At 41.9% G+C, this 22,844-nt stretch overlaps 1 protein-coding gene across 1 annotated transcript in view; it reads left to right on the forward strand.

Annotated features, from left to right (window-relative positions):
• Positions 1–22,844, forward strand: part of sh3bp2 (SH3-domain binding protein 2) — a 128,421-nt gene that overhangs the window by 104,151 nt on the left and 1,426 nt on the right. The window contains exons 10-13 of the mRNA XM_060842792.1: positions 7,758–7,884; positions 17,191–17,246; positions 21,371–21,449; positions 21,554–21,613. Of these exons, the coding sequence (XP_060698775.1) occupies positions 7,758–7,884; positions 17,191–17,246; positions 21,371–21,449; positions 21,554–21,613 (322 nt within the window). The remainder of the gene's footprint in view (positions 1–7,757; positions 7,885–17,190; positions 17,247–21,370; positions 21,450–21,553; positions 21,614–22,844) is intronic.

Consider the following 22,844-nt stretch of genomic DNA (forward strand, 5'->3'; position numbering starts at 1 on the left):
ATCAGTCTGGTAGATCCTAGGTGCACCCCCTTTATAGTAAGAACAAGCTTCCTCAGATTAGGACCAAAACTGCATACATCTTAGATACACTCCAGGAATTCCTCCTCTACAGTATTGTTCCTAATTTGACTTAGAACATAGAACAGTAGAGTACAGTACAGGCTCTTAGGCCCTCAATATTGTGCTGACCTTTTATCCTACTCTAAGATCAAACTAGCCTACATAGCCTTCATTTTACTATCATCCATGTGCCTATCCAAGAGTCACTTAAATGTCTCTCTTGTATCTGACTTGACTACCAATGCTGGCAGTGTGTTCCAAGCACCCACCACTCTCTGCATAAAGAACCTACCTCTGACATCCCCCTTAAACCTGCCTTCAACTTCTTAAAATTATGCCCCCTTACGATAGACATTTCCACCCTGGGAAAAAAATCTCTGGCTATCCACTCTATCTCTGCCTCTCAACATCTTGTACACCTCTATCAAGTCACCTCTCATCCTTTTTTGCTCCAATGAGAAAAGCCCTAGCTCCCTCAAATTTTCTTAGAATTAGATTCTCTACAGTGTGGAAACAGGCCCTTTGGCTCAGCAAGTCCACACTGACCCTCTGAACAGTATCTCACTCAGACCCATTCCCCTACTACTCTACGTTAACCCTTACAAATGGACCTACCCTACAAATTCCTGAACACATGGGCATTTTAGCACGGCCAATTCACCTAACCTGCACATCTTTGGATTGTGGGAGGAAACCCACGCAGACACGGGAGAATGTGCAAACTCCATATACAGTCACCTGAGGCTGGATCTGAACCCAGGCCCCTGGCACTATGAGGCAGCAGTGCTAACCACTGAGCCATCATGCGCCCTCCAATCCAGGCGACATCCTGGTAAATCTCTGCACCCTCTTGAAAACTTCCACATCCTTCCTATAACGAGGTGACCAGAACTGAACACAATATTCCAAGTGTGGTCTGACTACAGCTTTCTAGAACTGCAGCATAACATCATGGCTTGTAAACTCAATCCCCCTGCTAATGAAAGCCAACACACCATAAGTCTCCTTAACAACCCTATCAACTTGGGTGGCAACTTTGAGGGATCTATGGATGTGATCCTAAGATCCCTCTGTTCCTCCACACTGACAAGAATCCTGCCTTTACCCTGTCATCTGCATTAAAATTTGACCTTCTAAAGTGAATCACTTCACACTTTTCCAGGTTGAACTCCATCTGCCACTTTTCAGTCCAGCTCTGCATCATGACAATGTCCTATTGCAACCTACAACAGCCGTCTACAGTATCCATAACTCCACCAACCTCTGTGTCATCAGCAAATTTACTAACCCATCCTTCACTTCCTCATCCAAGCTATTTATAAAAATCACAAAGAGCAGAGGTCCCAGAACTGATCCCTGCGAAACACCACTGGTCACTGAGCTCCAGGCTGAGTACTTTACATCTATTACAACTCTGTCTCTCAGAATAATTTGCTCACCACCAATGTAAGACTGACTGGTCTGTAATTCCCAGGATTACCCCCATTCCCTGAGGAATAACTTTTGCCACTCTCCAATCATATGGTACTACTCCAGTGGACAGTGAGGATGCAAGGATGATCACCAAAGCAATCTCTTCCCTCGTTTCCCAATCTATACACGGATTAAAGTCACCCATAATTACAGATTGCCTTTATTTGAGCATCGAGTAAAAAATGAGGTCTGCAGATGCTGGAGATCACAGCTGCAAATGTGTTGCTGGTCAAAGCACAGCAGGCCAGGCAGCATCTCAGGAATAGAGAATTCGACGTTTCGAGCATAAGCCCTTCATCAGGAATCTGTTTGAGCATCTCCAAGTTCCTATTTAATGCCATTCCCAATATTACTCCTGTAGTTTAGGGGTCCATATACAAGCACCTATAAAGTTTTTGGTGTTTCTCAGGTCTATCCATGCAGAATCGGTATCATTAGAACCAATATTCTTCCAAACAATTGCATTAATTTCCCCATCAAACAGCAATACAACTCCATCATCTTTCCCTTGTTGATGTTAAATATTGAATACCCTTAAAGTTGAGTTCCCAACTCTGGTCACCTGCTGTCATGTCGCTATACAGTTAGAGAGTCATACAGTATGGAAACAATTGGTCCAATTTGTCAATGCCAACCAAGTTTCCAAAACTAAACTAGTCCCACTGACCTGCATTTGTCCCACGTCCCTCTGAACCTTTCCTATTCATGTACTTGTCCAAAAGTCTTTCAAATGTTGTAACTGTATCTGCATCTACTATTTCCATAGCAAAGGTCTTTTCCCTAGGATGGGGATTCAAAACTAGAGGGCATAATTTTAAGGTGAAAGGAGAAATATTTAAAAGGGACCTGAGGGACAACTTTTTCACACAGAGGGTGGTTTGTATATGGAATGAGCTGCCAGAGGAAGTGGTAGATGCAAGTTGCATTATAGTATTTAAAAGAAATTTGGGCAGGTACATGAATAGAAAAGATATGGGGCAAACAGAGGTAAATAGGATGAGTTTATTTTGGGAATTTTGATTGGCATAGACAAGTTGGATCTAAGGGTCTGTTTCCATGTTGTGTGGGCTATGACTTTATGAGAGAGGGAAGCAGCACTGTTGATGTCATCAATGTACTGGAGAAAGAGTTGTACGTGGGGTCCAAAGTAGGATTGGAACAAGGAATGTTCCGTGTACACCACAAAGAGACAAACATAACTGAGACTCATGTGAGTACTCACGGCTACATCTTTGATCTGAAGAAAGTGCGAGGACTTCAAGGAGGACTATTTGAAGTGAGCATGAGCAGGCCATGGGGAGGAGAGTGCTCGTGGTAGATGGGGTCATTTCAGGCCTTTTTTCCAGGTCAAAGTAGAGAAGATTCTATTGGAGAATGGATGTGGAAAGGGGTAATATCTCCGTGGGAAGAGGAGACGGCTGGAGCCCACAAACTGGAAATTCTGAAACTGACATAAAGCATCAGAAGAATTGTAGATCTATGTTGGGAAGGACTGGGCAAGGAAAGGAAATAAACAAGTTGAGGTAGGAAAAGCTGAGTTCTGTGGGGCAGGAGCAGCCAGAAATAATGGGTCTGCCCTGGGAGATCTGTTTATGGATATTGGGAAGAAGGTGGAAGTGGCCTGTATAGGGTTGGGAGACTGAGTTTGAGGCAGTGGAGGGAGATCACCACATGAAATAAGGTTAGTATGTTGTGGACATAATAGCCTGGTGTTTAATAATCTGGTCATGGTCTGAGGAGATAGGAGGAAGTGTCTGAGAGCTGATGCTTAGCCTCCGCTGAGTGTGCCAGACATCAACAGCATCACCTTTGTTGACAGGCTTGCTTACAAAGTCAGGGTTAGATCTGAGAGCATGGAGTGCAGTCAGTTTAGAAGGAGACAGAACACCATTCCTTTTTTCAGGCTTCCTGCAGTGCCCCAACAAAGCTCAGCGCAAGCTGGAAGAAGAGCATCTCATTTTCTGCTTGGGAATCCTGCAGCCTTCAGGACTCCATATTGAGTTGGATAATATTAGGGCCTGAGCACCTTCTCCCATGTCCTTACCCCAAACCCCACACACCAGGCCTTGTCATCACATACACTGCTCCTATAAACAACCCATTGTCAATCACTAATTATCTCCATTAGCAGCTATTTATTTTCCCTGCTAACCTTTACCCATTCCTTTGTTTGCCTGTTTGCTTTTTTCTCTGTTTGGGCTTCATTTCCACCTTTCCTTTACACCTTCACCACACCCCCTGCTTCCCCCACTTCCCTCACCCCACTGTCAGCATACAAACCAACCTTTTCCAAGCTACAGATAGTTCTGAAGAAGAACCACTTGACCCAAAACATTAACTCTGCTCTAGGGCAGTGTCACCTCCAGTTTAGCTTCATCGTTCATGTTTGGTCAAAATCTGAAATAAGGTCAGGTGCTGAGTGGTCCTGGCACAATTGAAACCAAGCACCAATGAGCAAGTTACTTCTTTGCAAACATTGCTTTGATAGCACTGTTGATAGTCCCACTTTACTTATGATGGAAGCAAAAACAGAAATAGCTGGAAAAACTTAGCAGGTCTTGTAGCATCTGTGGAGAGAGAGTAACGTTAACTCTACTGCCTCTGATTTTCAGCATCTGCAGTTCTTTGGGTTTTTTTTTAAATTAATGTGGAAAATTGCTCAGGTATGTTGTGTACACAAAAAGCAAGACAAATCCAATTAGGCCAATGACTACTCTATTGGTCTACACTCCAGCCTATTGGAAGGATTTTGTAAAACTTGAAAGGGTTCAGTAAAGAGGATTCGAGCTATAGGGGAAGAGGCTGAATTAGCTGGGCTGTTTTCCCTGGAGTGTTGAAAGCTGAGGGGACACTTTACAGAGGTTTATAAAATCATGAAGGGCATGGATACGATAAATAGACAAGGTGTTTTTCCTAGGGCGGAGGAGTCCAGAGCTAGAGGGCATAAGTTCAGGGTGAGAGGGGAAAGATATAAAAGGGAGCTAAGGGGCAACGTTTTCATGCAGAGGGTGGTGCGTGTGTGGAATGAGTTGCCAGAGGAAGTGGTGGAGGACGGTGCAATTACAGCATTTAAAAGGTATCTGGGTGTGTATATGAATAGGAAGGGATTAGAGGGATATGGGCTAAGTGCCGGCAAATGGGACTAGATTAGGTTAGGGTAACTGGTCGGCATGGACGAGTTGGACCATCCATGGTCTGTTTCCATGCTGTACATCTCTATGACTCTAAGTAAAGTGGGATTATCAACAGTGCTATCAAACGATGTTTGCAAAGGAATACCCTGCTCATTGGTGCTTAGTTTCAGTTCTGCCACGACCACTCAACACCTGACCCTATTTCAGCCAAACATGGGCAAAAAACCAAACTTGAGGTGGGGTGACACTGCCCTAGAGCAATATTTGACCCAGTATGGCATCGTGGACCCCTAGCAAACATGGTGTCAATAGAAATCAGGGAAAAAAAAAACCTTTGCATTAGTTAAAGTGCATATCTTACACAAAGAAAGATTGTTGTGGAATAAATATTAAACTTACAGTGTGATGGTTATCCTACCAATGTGTCCTACCAATACTGTCATGGATTGATGTATCTGCAACATGTAGATTGATAAGGGAAATCAAGTAGATTTTTCCCACTTATTGCTTCTCTGTCATCAGCTGAAATCTTTCTTTGTATTTATATTTCCCAATTTCAGACAGCATCCTCATGAATCTGCATTGTACCCTATCTGTAGACTCAATAATCTTCCTTTAGTTTGGAATGTAATAATGGAGACTACAGTTGACAGTTTAGTGAGATTCTGCACAGATTTATTACCTGTTTGCATCTATAGTCTGTACTGTTTATAATAAGTCTAGAACTACTTTAACCCCTTTCTGCTACAACTTGAGAGACTTTGGCTAAAAGTCTCTCTCCTCTGGCACAGTGTCAAACAGCAACTTACATTTATAGAATGCAACATTTTCACGAAATGAAAATGAATGTCTCATAGAGAGACACTGATATATATCTTTTACCTTGTAACCTTATCCTTTAGGGAGGTTTTTTTTGAGGTCGGGGTGGAAGGTGTTGGTAAAGTGGATGAACTGTTCAACCTCCTCGTGGGAGCACAAGGCAGCGCCGATACAGTCATCGATGTAGCGGAGGAAAAGGTGGGGGGTGGTGCCAGTGTAGCTGCGGAAGATGGACTGTTCCACATATCCTACGAAGAGGCAGGCATAGCTGGGGCCCATGTGGGTGCCCATGGCTACTCCTTTGGTTTGGAGGAAGTGGGAGGATTGGAAAGAGAAGTTGTTCAGAGTGAAGACCAGTTCAGTCTGACCTGCTGCACTTTTCCAGCAACACATTTTCAACCTTATCCTTCATCCTATTAATATCTATTTGCAGCCAAGATAGCTGCTATCTTGATGTCTTCTGAAATTTTAAAATAATTCCCTTCAGCCAATATCCAAATTTTTCTTGAACTGAATCCAAATCTAGGAGGTGACCAAGCATGTGGATGAGGGTAGAGCAGTGGATGTAGTGTACATGGATTTTAGTAAGGCATTTGATAAGGTTCCCCATGGTAGGCTTATGCGGAAAGTCAGGGGGCATGGGATAGAGGGAAATTTGGCCAATTGGATAGAAAACTGGATAACCGGTCGAAGTCAGAGAGTGGTGGTAGATGGTAAATATTCAGCCTAGAGCCCAGTTAAAAGTGGAGTTCCGCAGGGATCAGTTCTGGGTCCTCTGCTGTTTGTAATTTTTATTAATGACTTGGATGAGGGAGTCGAAGGGTGGGTCAGTAAATTTGCAGATGATACGAAGATTGGTGGAGTTGTGGACAGTGAGGAGGGCTGTTGTCGGCTGCAAAGGGACTTAGATATGATGCAGAGCTGGGTTGAGGAGTGGCAGATGGAGTTCAACCCTGCCAAGTGTGAGGTTGTCCATTTTGGAAGAACAAATAAGAATGCGGAATACAGGGTTAACGGTAGGGTTCTTAGTCAGGTGGAGGAACAGAGGGGTCTATGTACATAGATCTTTGAAAGTTGCCACTCAGGTGGATAGAGCTTGTAAGAAGGCCTATGGTGTATTAGCATTCATTAGCAGAGGGATTGAATTCAAGAGTCGTGAAGTGATGTTGCAGCTGTACAGGACTTTGGTTAGGCCACATTTGGAGTACTGTGTGCAGTTCTGGTCGCCTCACTTTAGGAAAGATGTGGAAGCTTTGGAGAGGGTGCAGAGAAGATTTACCAGTATGTTGCCTGGAATGGAGAATAGGTCGTACGAGGATAGGTTGAGAGTTCTCGGCCTTTTCTCGTTGGAATGGCGAAGGATGAGGGGTGACTTGATAGAGGTTTATAAGATGATCAGAGGAATAGATAGAGTAGACAGTCAGAAACTTTTTCCCCGGGTACAACAGAGTGTTACAAGGGGACATAAATTTAAGGTGAAGGGTGGAAGGTATAGGGGAGATGTCAGGGGTGGGTTCTTTACCCAGAGAGTGGTGGGGGCATGGAATGCGCTGCCCGTGGGAGTGGTAGAGTCAGAATCATTGGCGACCTTTAAGCGGCAATTGGATAGGTACATGGATGGGTGCTTAATCTAGGATAGATGTTCGGCACAACATCGTGGGCCGAAGGGCCTGTTCTGTGCTGTATTGTTCTATGTTCTATGTTCAAATGGTCTCTTCTCACCATAGTGAAAAAAAACTGTCCTTAACCCATATTCACTGCTCTGTTCATTTGCAACAATTTAAAAGGGTTCAGACGTAACTTAACATTTTTGGCCTGTTTAGTGGGCATACATTATGCTAGCAGAAAGTGAGGGCTGCAGATGCTGGAGGTCAGAGTCGAAAAGTATGGCGCTAGAAAAGCGCAGGAGGTCAGGCAGTATCCGAGGGGCAGGAGAATCAACGTTTCTGGCATAAGCCCTTCATCAGGAATCATAATACATTGTGCAAGTACAGGAATTGCATGCCATTCCACGTAATTCAATGCTGAGTCTCCCAGCAAGATAAGGCTATAGCACTATTTCTTGAAAATTGCAGGGCCACGTTAGCTCCACCACATTTATACAACATATTCTGGTCCTTGCTCATCATTTTATGCACTGCACATTTTTATAATGGTATACACAATATTTAAGATTGAATGAGTCATATTGTACATTGCTACCTTAGAATATGAGAAAAATGTATAGTTAATATATAAGGACAAGAGCAAATAAAACATTATTTCTTCTAGCCGCTCATCTCCTGAAGGACGAAGTTTTCGGTCTGCTGAAACTGAAAAGCTGGTTCCACGCCTAAGGTCTCAATCGCAGCCATCACGGAGCCATGTAACTGAGAGTGATGATGATGATTATGAAAATGTAAGAATATGGCCTTCTTTTGTAGAACACCCCACATATTGCTCACTCCATCAGTACTTATCCCCTAAGCTTCTGATGCTATGACCAGTGACCCAGAGCAGATCGCAATAGCGCTTTGGATTGGAATGAGATAAAACATGGCATTATTTGAATTAATATTTTTGGAAAAAAAGTTAAAAATACTCCATTTGGCAGTGTTTTTGTTAACTATATGTTGATGTTGTGGCTAAAGTGAAATACTTCCTATCCCTCTGATAATTTCACTACATTTTATTTTATTTATTCAATACATGAGTGGCCTTTGGTTAAGACTGCTCTGCACTTATAAAGTACCTAATTGCCTTGTCAAAATTGATTAGTATTTCACATGAAATATGTTGTCAAATATAATTGTTATTTGACATCAGCAATATCAGTGAAACAGTGATGAGTTGATTGGTTTGCTTTTGGTGACACTGATCTTGGGGGCCAAGACACCAGGCAGGCTTTCGGATATTCTCCAAATAGTACTATGGAATTTTTAACATCCACTTGTAATCTTCTCATCTGAATTTGTAAGATCACACAACTATCAGTTCTACTGCTTTTGCCTTAGTTGCCTAGAAACCAAGGTTCACAGTTCATTTCTTCACAGCATGTCATAATACAAAAATCTCAATCCTTTCTTGGTCTTCACTTCCTTTGCAATGCTCAGGTGTGTAAAAGTCTAACCTCGCATCACCTGATCTTTATTTTATAATTTTACCATCTTTGGTCTTGGTGTCTTGTTCAGAAGGACAAATGTCCAAAGGGAACCAAGTTTCTTTGTTCATGAGTCTCTAAGAGCTAACAGTGCAAATGATTTGTTGGCCTTCATCACAAGGAAATTTGAGTACAGGATTAAAGATGCATTAATGCAATTGTGTAGAACTTTGACGAGATAAAACTCCAGATTGGAAGAACATAGCAACTAGAGTACGTTGTTCAGCCTGCTGAGCCTATTTCTGTTACATGGCTGATGGGACACTTCAAGACTCTTCTTCCATCCCCATAACCCTGTATGTCATGGATGATCAGAAATATAACAATCTTTATAATAAGCATACTCAAAGATTGGGCATTCACTGCCATCTGATGTAGAGAATTCCAAAAGTCCATAACCTACTAAATTTTTGAAAAAAATTCTCCTGCTGTTGGACCCCTGTGGTATCTCTTAATTTTAAATTGTGCACCCTGCTCTTGAATTCCTTAGTTAAGGAGTGAAATACTTATCACAAAGAAATGCAACAGAGGTTCATCTCATTAATCCCAGGATGGGGATATTGTCATATGAGGAGAGACTGTAGGTTCAAGTTCCCTAGAGTTTCAAAGAATGAGAGGTAATTTCACTGAAATTTACACTATTCTTACAAAGAAAGCTTGGACATAGATTGGATGTTTACCTGGTGAGTCTAAAATCAGGAAATACTCTTAGGATAAGGGGTAAGTAATTTAAAACTGAGAGGAGGTATTTCTTTACACAGAGAATGGTGAATCTTTGGATCTTTCTATCCCAAGGGCTGTGGAAGCTCATTCAAGACAGAAATCAATAGATTTGAACAGGCAAATGACTTCAAAGGATACAGAGATAATGAGGGAAAGTGACATTGAGATAGAAGATCAGCCAGTATCTAATAGATTGATGGGAAGACTTGATGGGTTGAATGGTTTGCTCCTGTTCTTGTGTCATATCTTGGAGGTATTGATCTTTTTCATAGGTTGTCTTCTGTTTTTAAAAGGCACTGTATCTTTACAATGTGTTTTGTACTAACAATAAGGAAATCAAAAATTGTGTTGCTATATAAAATTCCTAAATATAAACAGTTGCCCTTAATTTTGAGTATTGTAAAGTTAATTTATGGGTGTGACTTATAGGAAATAAGTAATGGAGGTTAACAAACAGTGGCCTCTAGTGGAATCATCTCGCAATAATGGGAGGATTCTGAACCGATTGAGTAAATTCAGGAGAGGGTAAAGACAGACAATTGTTATTGGATACCAACACTTGCAGTTTAGCCACTTTATAGGAAAGTAGAGCTATTTTGTTAATTACCAAGTCACATAATCACAATACTGTTGCAAGAACTGAAATATCAAGGATATGGTAATACTGGAATCATGAATGATACAGTATATAAAGAGGTGTTTAGGTCCATTGCACTTGTGCTAGGTCTTTATCTATTAATCTCCTCTTTCCCAAAAGTCCTGAATTCTTTCCTTCAAATTCTGTTTTGAAAGTTACTATTTAATCATCTTCCATAACCCCTTTAGGTACTACATTCCACATCATTATATTTTTATTGAGTATAAAAACACTTCATGCCACTATTTCCCTGCTGCTGTTTTACCTATCATTTTATACTACTTTTAATAAAGCCAAGGATTCTATATATTGTAACTTTTCCTATCACCTCCAAAGATTTGGTTACATGCTTCTCTAATTTTCTCTGTTCTTACATCTGCTTTTAAGTCGTACCATTTAGCTTTACTTTGTGTCTCCTCATTCTTCCTGTCATAATGCATCATCACACTTCTCTTTGTTAAATTTGTGATGAGTCTGCCATTTCACCATCAGCTTTTGTCTTCTGAAGTCTATAATTATTTTTATCTTTCTTTAATACATTTGTGAGTGTTTTGACATTTGAGGACTTTGAATTTTGTAATGCACTCTCAATTTCAGAACAATAACAACAAAAGGGTCAAGTCCTAATTGCCTCCTTCGCTATTTGGGTAATTAGGGATGGGCGGTAAATAACTTTTGCCAGTGATACTTGATCCTTAAAAATCAAAGGAGCATACTCTTAGAACCAATCCCAGAGAAAAATCTTTGCATAGCTAAAGAGAAAGTGAGGACTGCAGAAAAGTGTGGCACTTGAAAAGCACAGCAGGTCAGGCAGTATCCGAGGAGCAGGAGAGTCGATGTTTTGGGCATAGGCCTTTCATTACACCTGCTTTCTGAACCTTAGTCAATTTTGATTGATTTTATTTATTGTCATGTGTACCAAAGTACAGTGAAAAGCTTTGTTTATGAGCAGTACAGGCAAATTATAGAATGCAAGGATATACAGATCAAAAAGACTTAGACAGAGGCATACAGGTTACACTGCACAGGGAGTGCGCTAGACAAGATCAACATTAGCAAGATCAGCATTATTTGAGGCTAAAATGTCCATTCATCAGTCTAATAACAGCCAGGGGGAAGAAGCTGTTCCTGTTATGTGTGTTCAGGCTTTCGTATCTTCTGCCTGATAGAAGAGGTTGTGGGAGATCATTAATGGTTTGCAATGGGTCTTTGATGATGTTGGCAGCCTTTCTGCGGCAGTGAGCCATGTAAATGGATGGAAGGTTGGCTTCTGCGATGGTCTGGGCTCTGCATACCACCTTTTGTAGTTTAGATGAATTTTAGATCCATACCATCACATTCCCTCTTATTCTTCTGAAATTTTGAGTTTGCTTACAATTCCATTATGTGCAACTTTAACAAATGGGGAGCATGTATCTATCGTTGTGGGAACACTTCTGGTTCACTGTCCTTTTGAGAGGGAGATGCATCATCCTTACCTAGTTTGGCAGATGTGTGGCTCCAGGCCCACAGCAATGTCATTGATTCTTAGAAAATGATCTTTATTCTGCCACCTCCTCCAACTTCGTTTTAATTTAGTTCCTTCCCTCTTTTCCTATCCTCTTCTATTTTTATTATTGTTGCACTGTGAATAGTGTTTATTAATTGTTAACTGCTTAATTGGGAACATGGATTTTTTAAAACAATGATCTCAGTTCTGCTGGCTCTCTTGTGAAGTAGTTGTAGTGTCTCTACCTCTGAGCTAGGGTTCATATACCACCTGCTCCTGAAACATGTCATTACACCCCTGAACAGGTTGATTAGAAATTATCATGATTTTAGTTCTCCACTAATGGTGAGCAGACGTCTGGGTGGGGAAAGGTAAAATCTGATTTTTGTGCTAGACTGTAGATTGACAATAAAATCCTTATAAAGCTTAGATAGTCTTTTGCAACCTAATTCAAGACATGAATATCCGTCTATGAAACATCCTGGTACTTCCAAGGCAATGCCACTATCAGAGTCTATTTGCCAACCGATCAATGGTATAATGTCATAGAGTCATAGAGATGTACAGCATGGAAACAGACCCTTCGGTCCAACCGACCAGATACCCCAACCCAATCTAGTCCCACCCGCAAGCACCCAGCCCATATCCCTCCAAACCCTTCCTATTCATATACGCATCCAAATGCCTCTTAAATGTTGCAACTGTATCAGCCTCTGGCAACTCATTCCATACACGTACCACCCTCTGCATGAAAAAGTTGCCCCTTAGGTCTCTTTTATATCTTTCCCCTCTCACCCGAAACCTATGTCTTCTAGTTCTGGACTCCCCGACCCCAGAGAAAAGACTTTGCCTATTTATCCTATCCATGCCCCTCATAATTTTGTAAACCTCTATAAGGTCACCCCTCAGCCTCCGACACTCCAGGGAAAACAGCCCCGGCCTGTTCAGCCTCTCCCTATAGCGTAGATCCTCCAACCCTGGTAACATCCTTGTAAATCTTTTCTGAACCCTTTCAAGTTTCACACCATCTTTCCGACAGGTAGGAGACCAGAATTGCACACAATATTCCAACAGTGGCCTAACCAATGTCCTGTACAGCTGCAACATGACCTCCCAACTCCTGTACTCAACACTCTGATCAATAAAAGAAAGCATACCAAACATCTTCTTCACTATCCCATCTACCTGCGACTCCACTTTCAAGGAGCTGTGAACTGCACTCCAAGGTCTCTTTGTTCAGCAACACACCCTAGGACCTTACCATTAAGTGTATAAGTCCTGCTAAGATTTGCTTTCCCAAAATGCGGCACCTCGCATTTATTGGAATTAAACTCCATCTGCCACTTCTCAGTCCATTGGCCCATCTGGTCCAGATCGTGTTGTAATCTGAGGTAACTCCCTTCGCTGTCCACTACACCTCCAATTTTGGTGTCATCTGCAAACTTAGTAACTTGTTATAAATTGTTATTCCCTTTGACATTTGATATTCTTAGGATTTTGTACTGATGAGTGAGAGATTAAAAAGCCCCACAGCAGATCTCTTTTTATGACAATACTGAAGTCCTGTACTACTAAGCTATGATCTAATAAACTAGTTAAACCCAATTTCCCTCTCACAAAAGTATGTTGACTCTGCTTCCATTGTGGCTTTGAGTAACATGTTAGAACTTTCTCATGAATGAATTCCAGGATTTCCCTCAAGTGCATGTTAGGCTAACTGAGTTATAGCCCTGTGATTTCTTCCTTTCTCAAATAAAGGAGTTATTGCTATTTTCTGGGACCTTTCCAGAGTCTGTGGAATTTTGAAAAAAAGTAACTATTATCTCTACTATCAATGCACACCTCTTTTATGACCTTAGAAGGCACCCACCTGATCCTAGGATTTTGTCAGCCATAAGGTCTCTTCATTTTCCCAGCAGTTTTTTTTCGCTTGATGATGGCAATTGATTAGATTAGATTAGACTTACAGTGTGGAAACAGGCCCTTCGGCCCTACAAGTCCACACCGACCCGCCGAAGCGCAACCCACCCATACCCCTACATTTACCCCTTACCTAACACTACGGGCAATTTAGCATGGCCAATTCACCTGGCCCGCACATCTTTGGACTGTGGGAGGAAACCGGAGCACCCGAAGGAAACCCACGCAGACACGGGGAGAACGTGCAAACTCCACACAGTCTGTCGCCTGAGTCAGGAATTGAACCCGGGGCTCAGGCGCTGTGAGGCAGCAGTGCTAACCACTGTGCCACCGTGCCGCCCACTGCTTTAAGATCATCCTTTCCTTTGGCCTCTTGATTTCTAAATATCTTTGAGAAGCTTTCTAATTTTTCTACAGTGAAGACAGACACAAAATACTAGTATCAAAATGCTATACATGTATCTCTTGAATCTTATTATCCTACTCTAATTTGCTCAAGACCATAAGACCATAAGACATAGGAGTGGAAGTAAGGCCATTCGGCCCATCGGGTCCACTCTGCCATTCAATCATGGCTGATGGGCATTTCAACTCCACTTACCCTCATTCTCCCCGTTGCCCTTAATTCCTTGTGACATCAAGAATTTATCAATCTCTGCCTTGAAGACATTTAGCGTCCCAGCCTCCACTGCACTCTGCGGCAATGAATTCCACAGGCCCACCACTCTCTGGCTGAAGAAATGTCTCCGCATTCTGTTCTGAATTGACCCCCTCTAATTCCAAGGCTGTGTCCACGGGTCCTAGTCTCCTCGCCTAACGGAAATAGTTTCCTAGCATCCACCCTTTCCAAGCCATGTATTATCTTGTACGTCTCTATTAAGTCTCCCCTTAATCTTCTATACTTCAATGAAGGAGAAAGTGAGGTCTGCAGATGCTGGAGATCAGAGCTGAAAATGTGTTGCTGGAAAAGCGCAGCAGGTCAGGCAGCATCCAAGGAACAAGAAATTCGACGTTTCGGGCATAAGCCCTTCATCAGGAATCATAAGCCCTTTCCTGATGTAGGGCTTATGCCCGAAACGTCGAATTTCCTGTTCCTTGGATGCTGCCTGACCTGCTGCGCTTTTCCAGCAACACATTTTCAGCACTAAACTCCAATGAATACAATCCCAGGATCCTCAGCTGTTCCTCATATGTTAGACCAACCATTCCAGGGATCATCCGTATGAATCTCCGCTAGACACGTTCCAGTGCCAGTATGTCCTTCCTGAGGTGTGGGGACCAAAACTGGACACAGTACTCCAAATGGGGCCTAACCAGAGCTTTATAAAGTCTCAGTAGCACAACGATGCTTTTATATTCCAACCCTCTTGAGATAAGTGACAACATGTATTCGCTTTCTTAATCACGGACTCAACCTGCATGTTTACCTTTAGAGAATCCTCTACTAGCACTCCCAGATCCCTTTGTATTTTGGCTTTATGAATTTTCTCACCGTTTAGAAAGTAGTCTATGCTTTTATTCTTTTTGCCAAAGTGCAAGACCCCGCATTTGGCATCAAGGCTCAGGAAATAACTCAAATGTTACTACCATCAATGTTCTGCTTTCAATTCAGCTCCTAGCTGCTGATATTCATTATTCAGAACCTCCTTCCTAGCTCTGCTACGTCATTGATACACCTGTGGACCATAACACTGGATCCTTCCCCTCCCACTGCAATGTCATCTCCAGCCTTTGACAAATGACTAGACATTTGTCATGAGATAGGCAACTCAATCTTTAGTCTCTTGTTATTGGCTGCAAAGAGTTGTGTCCATCCCTTTGCCTATACTATCTTCTACCACCACTGCATTCCTATTTATTCCCCTCCCCGAATGGCTTTGTGTGCCATGGTCTGTTCATTCCTCCTCCTCCTAGCTCCTGCAATCATTCATACAAGCTGCCAGATCCTCAAGCCTGGTTGCCTTGGATTTCATTTAGTATCCATCAAAGCATATTTACTGCAACGGCAATATGTCACCTGACATCCCAACTTTATTATGTGTGAATTAATGGTTCTTAATTTATTATTAATAAATCCGACTGCTGCTGATGAGCATTACTATTTAGATGATAAAAAGTTACACTTACTAATTTTGAAAGAGAAATGAGAAAATATCACCAACCAATCAATTGGATGGTTCCTTTGATGACACACTTTGACTTTACTCAGGATGCAGTTAGTTCATTCTGGAGTCACAGACTGACCAAATTCCTTACGTTGCTGTTCTGTCAATCTCTGCACTTTTTTGTAATGATTCACTGGGATAGTGCATTGGAGTCAGGCTCATTATTTCTGGAGATGTCACAAATATGAATATTACTTTAAAACCCTGAACTGTTTAACTAACTGTGTAGCTCAGATTATAATAATATGCACATCAGATTGATTTCCATTATCATGAAAATATTGATTTATTGTAATCAAACTGTTTCTTTAAATCAATAGCAAAACAAGTTGAATTGCTAATCTATAACTTCGCAATTAAAACTCTACCCATTCTTAAATTCACATACACATCTAAACAAAGACATAAAGAGATAACAAGAAGCAAATGTAAGTGGAGAGGGAAAAAATGTCAGAGGAGCACAGTTCTGGCAGTAGTCCATATCAGAGATGTTGGTGAGTTGTTTTCTTTCAGCCTTCTTTTCACTCTTTCTGATTATTTGCTAATGACACAAAGTTGTGGATATACAGATTCTTAGTCTTTCAGTCACTGGTGGAAGATTTGTCCTCGCAGTATGTCTGAATGTGGTTTTCTCCTTTTCTTTTCATAAAGGGATTTGTAGGGACAACAACTTACAGAGAAAGGGAGAGTAGCTTGCTACTAAAGATTTCCTTTTACTTTTCCACAAAGAAGTGTATAGAGAGAGAGGGGGAAGAAAGTGGATGGATGTTTTCTCTTCGCATGTTGGCTGTTTCTGCTATAGTCATCTGCCCAGGAACCAGTCAAATAGTTGTTACTGTGCTGAGTCCACAACTGGTCCTGATTGAAGAAAAACAATCAAATGGCTGCCTCTGGGTAGTGCTATTTTGTCTGAAATGCTCTCTCACTGCTTGAATAATAAACCTTGTAGATACAGCTCCCAGTGTATGCCTGTGATTTGTTTTGAAAATTTCAAGCATTTTTTACACAGTCTCCTAGATTTAAAGCAATGTTTTTTTTTCATTTTTAGTCCACAGAGCAAAGAAAGTGTTCTTTACACTTTGCAGTGCTGTGCCTCTGATCTCTGTACTCTTTGCAGTGCTGTGCCTCTGATCTCTGTACACTTTGCAGTGCTGTGCCTCTGATCTCTGTACTCTTTGCAGTGCTGTGCCTCTGATCTCTGTACACTTTGCAGTGCTGTGCCTCTGATCTCTGTACTCTTTGCAGTGCTGTGCCTCTGATCTCTGTACTCTTTGCAGTGCTGTGCCTCTGATCTCTGTACACTTTGCAGTGCTGTGCCTCTGATCTCTGTACTCTTTGCAGTGCTGTGCCTCTGATCTCTGTACACTTTGCAGTGCTGTGCCTCTGATCTCTGTACTCTTTGCAGTGCTGTGCCTCTGATCTCTGTACTCTTTGCAGTGCTCGTTTTATTTAAGAAAATATTGCCCCTGAACATGACTGCTCCGCTTGAGTTTAAACCTAACCCAAAGTGCTTTAATCCAACCACAGAAAATAGAAAGGGTCTATATGAAAGTATGCCTTCAACTGAATTACCACATTTATTTATTTTATGTCATTTTACTTGCTTTACTTATTATGTGGCTTTATTGCAGGTACAGCTGCCACCCTCTGTCTTTGTAAATACAACAGAATCCAATGATGTTGAGAGGTAATTATTTATTGCATCATTAAACGTAGATATATTACTAACCATTAGGATTAAATGGCAACATTCAACTTTTCTACAATCTTCAAGCGATTGTAGAAATGCAATTGCATTTACTTCCTGCAGTATACAATATAACTCTCTAAGTGAACACCAATATTTTTGGAAGGTTTGTTTAAATACATCAAGAGAGCATAGATAAATGCAACAGTTCAATTTTATAAGATGTTCATTTTCTCCCCTTTCCTTCCACCAATGTTGGCTGTTTGATGAAGCATTGACGTATATGTGGCGTTCCTCTGGTTCTTTGATAAAGTGGTTATTATTCTGTAAGCCTTGATAGTAAATTTTTTCAGGAATTTGGACTGTGCAGTGCCCTATTTTACTCTTTCTAATTATATATTTATAGTACCATATTAATAAAGAAGAAACCTTCTAATAGAAAAAAATTCTCCACCTCCTCGTTGCAAACAGAAGACCCCTTTTAGCATAAAAGCAAAAGAAAAAACATGCAACATGGTGAAGATTAGTGGGAAGTCTTTAAATATCAGCCCAACGATAACTTTAAAAAAAGGAGACAGAAGATGAAATGTGAGGGCAAGCTAGATAGTAACATAAAGAAGGTTTCAAGAGTATTTTTAGATATCTAAAAGATAAGAGAGCGGCAAGAATGGACATTGGACCATTGAAAAATGATGCTGGGGAAGTAATAGAAGGTAATGAGGAAATGGCAGAGGAACTGAATAGCTACATTGCATTAGTGTTCACAGTGAAAGACACCAGCAGCATACCAGAACTTCAAAAGAGTCAAGGAACAGAGTTGAGTGAAGGTCACATCGCGAAGGAGAACATGCTGGGGAACCTGTAAGGTCTGAAGGTGGATAATTCATTCAGATCAGATGGAGGAGGGGGGGCACTGCTTAAGAAGGGTGGTAAAGACAAGCCAGGAAACTATATACCGGTGAGACTGACCTCGATGGTGGGCAAGTTATTGGAGGGAATCCTGAGGGACAGGATGTACATGTATTTGGAAGGGCAAGGACCGATTCGGTTCAGTCAACATGGCTTTGTGTGTGGGAAATCATGTCCCACAAACTTGATTTAGTTTTTTGAAGAAGTAACAAAGAAGATTGATGAGGGCAGAGCAGTAGATGTGATCTATATGGACTTTAGTAAGGCGTTCAACAAGGTTCCCCATGGGAGACTGATTAGCAAGGTTAAATCTCATGGAATACAGGGAGAACTAGCCATTTGGATACAGAACTGGCTCAAAGGTAGAAGACAGAGGGCGGTGGTAGAGGGTTGTTTTTCAGACTGGAGACCTGTGACCAGTGGAGTGCCACAAGGATCGGTGCTGGGCCCTCTACTTTTTGTCATTTACATCAATGATTTGGATGCGATCATAAGAGGTACAGTTAGTAAATTTACAGATGACACCAAAATTGGAGGTGTCGTGGTCAGTGAAGAGGGTTACCTCCGATTACAACAGGATCTGGACCAGATGGGCCAATGGGCTGAGATGTGGCAGATGGAGTTAAATTCAGCTAGGTGCTGCATTTTGGGAAAGCAAATCTTAGCAGGACTTATATACTTAATGGTAAGGTCCTAGGGAGTGTTGCTGAACAAAGAGACCTTGGAGTGCAGGTTCATAGCTCCTTGAAAGTGGAGTCGCAGGTAGATAGGATAGTGAAGGCGGCGTTTGGTATGCTTTCCTTTATTGGTCAGAGTATTGAGTACAGGAGTTGGGAGTCATGTTGCGGCTGTACAGGACATTGGTTAGGCCACTGTAGGAATATTGCGTGCAATTCTGATCTCCTTCCTATTGGAAGGATGTTGTGAAACTTGAAAGAGTTCAGAAAAGATTTACAAGGATGTTGCCAGGATTGGAGAATTAGAGCTACAGGGAGAGGCTGAACAGGCTGGGGCTGTTTTCCCTGGAGCATCGGAGGCTGAGGGGTGATCTTATAGAGTTTTACAAATTTTGAGGGGCATGGATAGGATAAATAGAAAAAGTCTTTTCCCTGGGGTCGGGGAGTCCAGAACTAGAGGGGAAAGATATGAAAGAGACCTAAGGGGCAACTTTTTCACGCAGAAGGTGGTATGTGTATGGAAAGAGCTGCCAGAGGATGTGGTGGAGGCTGATACAATTGCAACATTTAAGAGGCATTTGGATGGGTATATGAATAGGAAGAGTTTGGAGGGATATGGGCCGGGTGCTGGCAGGTGGGACTAGACTATATTGGGATATCTGGTTGGTATGGACGGGTTGGATTGAAGGGTCTGTTTCCATGCTGTACTTCTCTATGACTCTATGACTACACCCCAGAGATGTGAAGGAGATAGCTGAAGAGATTGTAGAGGCATTGGTGGTGATCTTGCAGGAATCACTGGAGTCAGCAAAGGTCCCATATATCTCGAAAATGGCTAATGTATCACCTCTGCTTAAGAAAGGAGGGATGCCGTAGACAGGAAACCATCAGCTGATTAGCCTGATCTTAGTTGTTGGTAAGATTTTACAGTCCATTTTTAAGGATGAGAGTTCATGGAAGTACATGGTAAAATAGGATGAGTCAGCTCAGCTTAAGCAAAGAGAGGTTGTTCCTGACAAATCTGTTAGAATTCTTTGAAGAAGTAATGAATAAGTTAGACAAAGCAGAGTGTAGATGTGATCTATTTCTAGAAGGCCTTTAGCAAGATGCCTCACAGGAGGCTGCTAATAAAAGGATTGGGTGACTGGCAGAGGGAGAGGGTAGGGATAAAGAAGTCTTTTTCAGGATGGCAGCCAGTGACTAGTGGAGTTCTGCAGGGGTTCAAATAGAGACCACATCTATTCATGTTATATGTTAATGAAGACATTATGGCTAACTTTACAGATGACACAAAGATAAGTGAAGGAGTAGGTAATGATAATGAAGCCGAAGGCTACAAAAGGACTTGGACTGGCTAGGAGAATGGGCAAATGAAACACAATGAGGGAAAGTGTGTAATTATGCACTTTGGCAGGAAGAATAAAAGCTTTGACTATTTTCTAAATGGAGGAAGGCTTTTGAAATCTGAAGCTCAAAGGAATTTGGGAGTCCCAATTCAGGATTCTCTTAAGATTAACACGCAGGTTCAGTTGGCAGTTGGAAAGGCAAGTGCATTGTTAACATTCTTTCAAGAGAGATAAAATGTAAGAGAAGATGTACTGCTGAGAATATATAAGGCTCTAGTTAGACTAGATTTTGAATATTGCTCCGGGCTCCAATTCAGGATGGATGTGCTGTTGTTGGAGGGGGTCCAGAGGAGGTTTCCAAGAATGATCCTGGGGATGAAGTGCTTGTCACATGATGAATGAATGATTGAAAACTCTGGGTCTGTACTCATTGGAATTTAGAAGGCTGTGGGGGGAACTTCATTGAAACTTACAGAATACTGAGAAGCCTGGGTAGAATAACATGGAGAAGATGTTTCTACTCGTGGGCATACCTTTAGAACTGAGGTGAGGAGGAATTTCTTCAGCTAGTGTGTGGAATTCATTGCTGCAGAGAGCTGTAGAGGACAAGTCATTGAGTGTATTTAAGACAGAGATAGATTCTTGTTCTTGATTGGTAAAGGGATCGAAGGGTTACAGGGAGAAGCAGGAGAGTGGGGTTGAGAAACATATTAGTCGTGATTGAATGGTAGAACAGACTCGATGGGCTGAATTGCCTAATTCTGCTCCTACATCTTATGGTCTTATGGTCTTTTCAATATCATGAAGGAGATAGAGTAGTGAGAAACACCCCTGTATCCTCCTTAATAACACATTCTGGCATTTTCACTTTGACGGATGTTAAGCTAACTGACCTGTAGTTTCTTGCTTTCTATCTCTGCTTTTCTTGAATAGAGGAGTTCTATTTTCTAGTTTTATGGGATATTTCCAGAATCTAGGAAATTCTGGAAAATTAGTCCAATGTATCTATTATTTCAGTAACTATTTCTCTTTAGATCTTCTTTGGAAGAAGTCCATCAAGAGATGGCAAATTGTGAGCTTTTAGTTATAAGAATTTTTTTCAGTACCCTTTCCCTGGTGAATACAATTGTTTTAATAAAGTACAGAGACTTTTGAAGTACTTGTTTAAAATAATTCTCATTTATTCAAAAAGGTTGTTCATATCTACACATCCCAGATCCAACCCAGAGAATGGACTGTACTGTATACGGAATTCTTCAAAGGCAGGAAAGGTACCAGTCTTAAAATTTATAGTAGTTGTGCTCTTTGCTCCATCACTGATAATTAACTGGTCTGTTTTAATTTATTTTTCCTACTTTCTGCCCTGTTGAAAAAGGTTTTAGTTGTATGGGATGGCTCAGAGAAGAAAGTGAGAAACTACAGAATTTTTGAAAAGGTCAGCAAACATTCTTTAAATATTTTTGCAACCAAGTTTGACAAATAATGATGGGTAGTCAACTACATTTGCTGTTTTAATTCTGTATTCCTCTTTTTGAGCATAATCTCAGTTCATTGGGAAACCCTTCCAAAACAATGATACTCAGTGCACAAGCTACTAATCGATGTAGCTACATTATAGATGTGGTTAGATTGTCATGGAAAATCTCATTTTGTTTCTCTTTTTCTCACATCTCATGAGTTTTAAACGGCTTTGATTGGCCTCTTAAGGGTTTCAAATAGCCATTTGAGAGCTTCAATTACTGAAGAGCAGATGGGCTGCCTAATACCCACCCAATTCCCTTTATATTGAAGTGAAACTGGAAAGTGATGGGCACAGCATGCCACTTGATTTTACAATCCCAAAGCTGCCAATCCATTCTCTTGGGAGCATAAAATTCTGGCTGTACAGAAATTATAACATAGGAGGCCATTCGGCTCTTCATATCCAATCCAACTTTCTGGAGAACAACCCACATCTCGTCCACATCCCGCACCTCCGCCCTCAGACCACACCCCTCCAACCGTAACAAGGACAGAACGCCCCTGGTGCTCACCCTCCACCCTACAAACCTTCACATAAACCAAATCATCCGCCGACATTTCCGCCATCTTCAAAAAGACCCCACCACCAGGGATATATTTCCCTCCCCACCCCTTTCTGCCTTCCGCAAAGACCGTTCCCTCCGTGACTACCTGGTCAGGTCCACGCCCCCCCCCCCCCACTACGACCCACCCTCCCATCCTGGCACTTTCCCCTGCCACCGTAGGAACTGTAAAACCTGTGCCCACACCTCCTCCCTCACCTCTATCCAAGGCCCTAAAGGAGCCTTCCACATCCATCAAAGCTGTACCTGCACATCCACTAATATCATTTATTGTATCCGTTGTTCCCGATGCGGTCTCCTCTACATTGGGGAGACTGGGCGCCTCCTAGCAGAGCGCTTTAGGGAACATCTCCGAGACACCCGCACCAATCAACCACACAGCCCTGTGGCCCAACATTTCAACTCCCCCTCCCACTCTGCCGAGGACATGGAGATCCTGGGCCTCCTTCACTGCCGCTCCCTCACCACCAGAGGGAGGTGGTGGAGGAAGAACACCTCATCTTCCGCCTCGGAACACTTCAACCCCAGGGCATCAATGTGGACTTCAACAGTTTCCTCATTTTCCCTTCCCCCACCTCACCC

This window comes from Hemiscyllium ocellatum, chromosome 2 (genome assembly GCF_020745735.1).
Source record: "Hemiscyllium ocellatum isolate sHemOce1 chromosome 2, sHemOce1.pat.X.cur, whole genome shotgun sequence".
Taxonomy (NCBI): Eukaryota; Metazoa; Chordata; class Chondrichthyes; order Orectolobiformes; family Hemiscylliidae; genus Hemiscyllium; species Hemiscyllium ocellatum.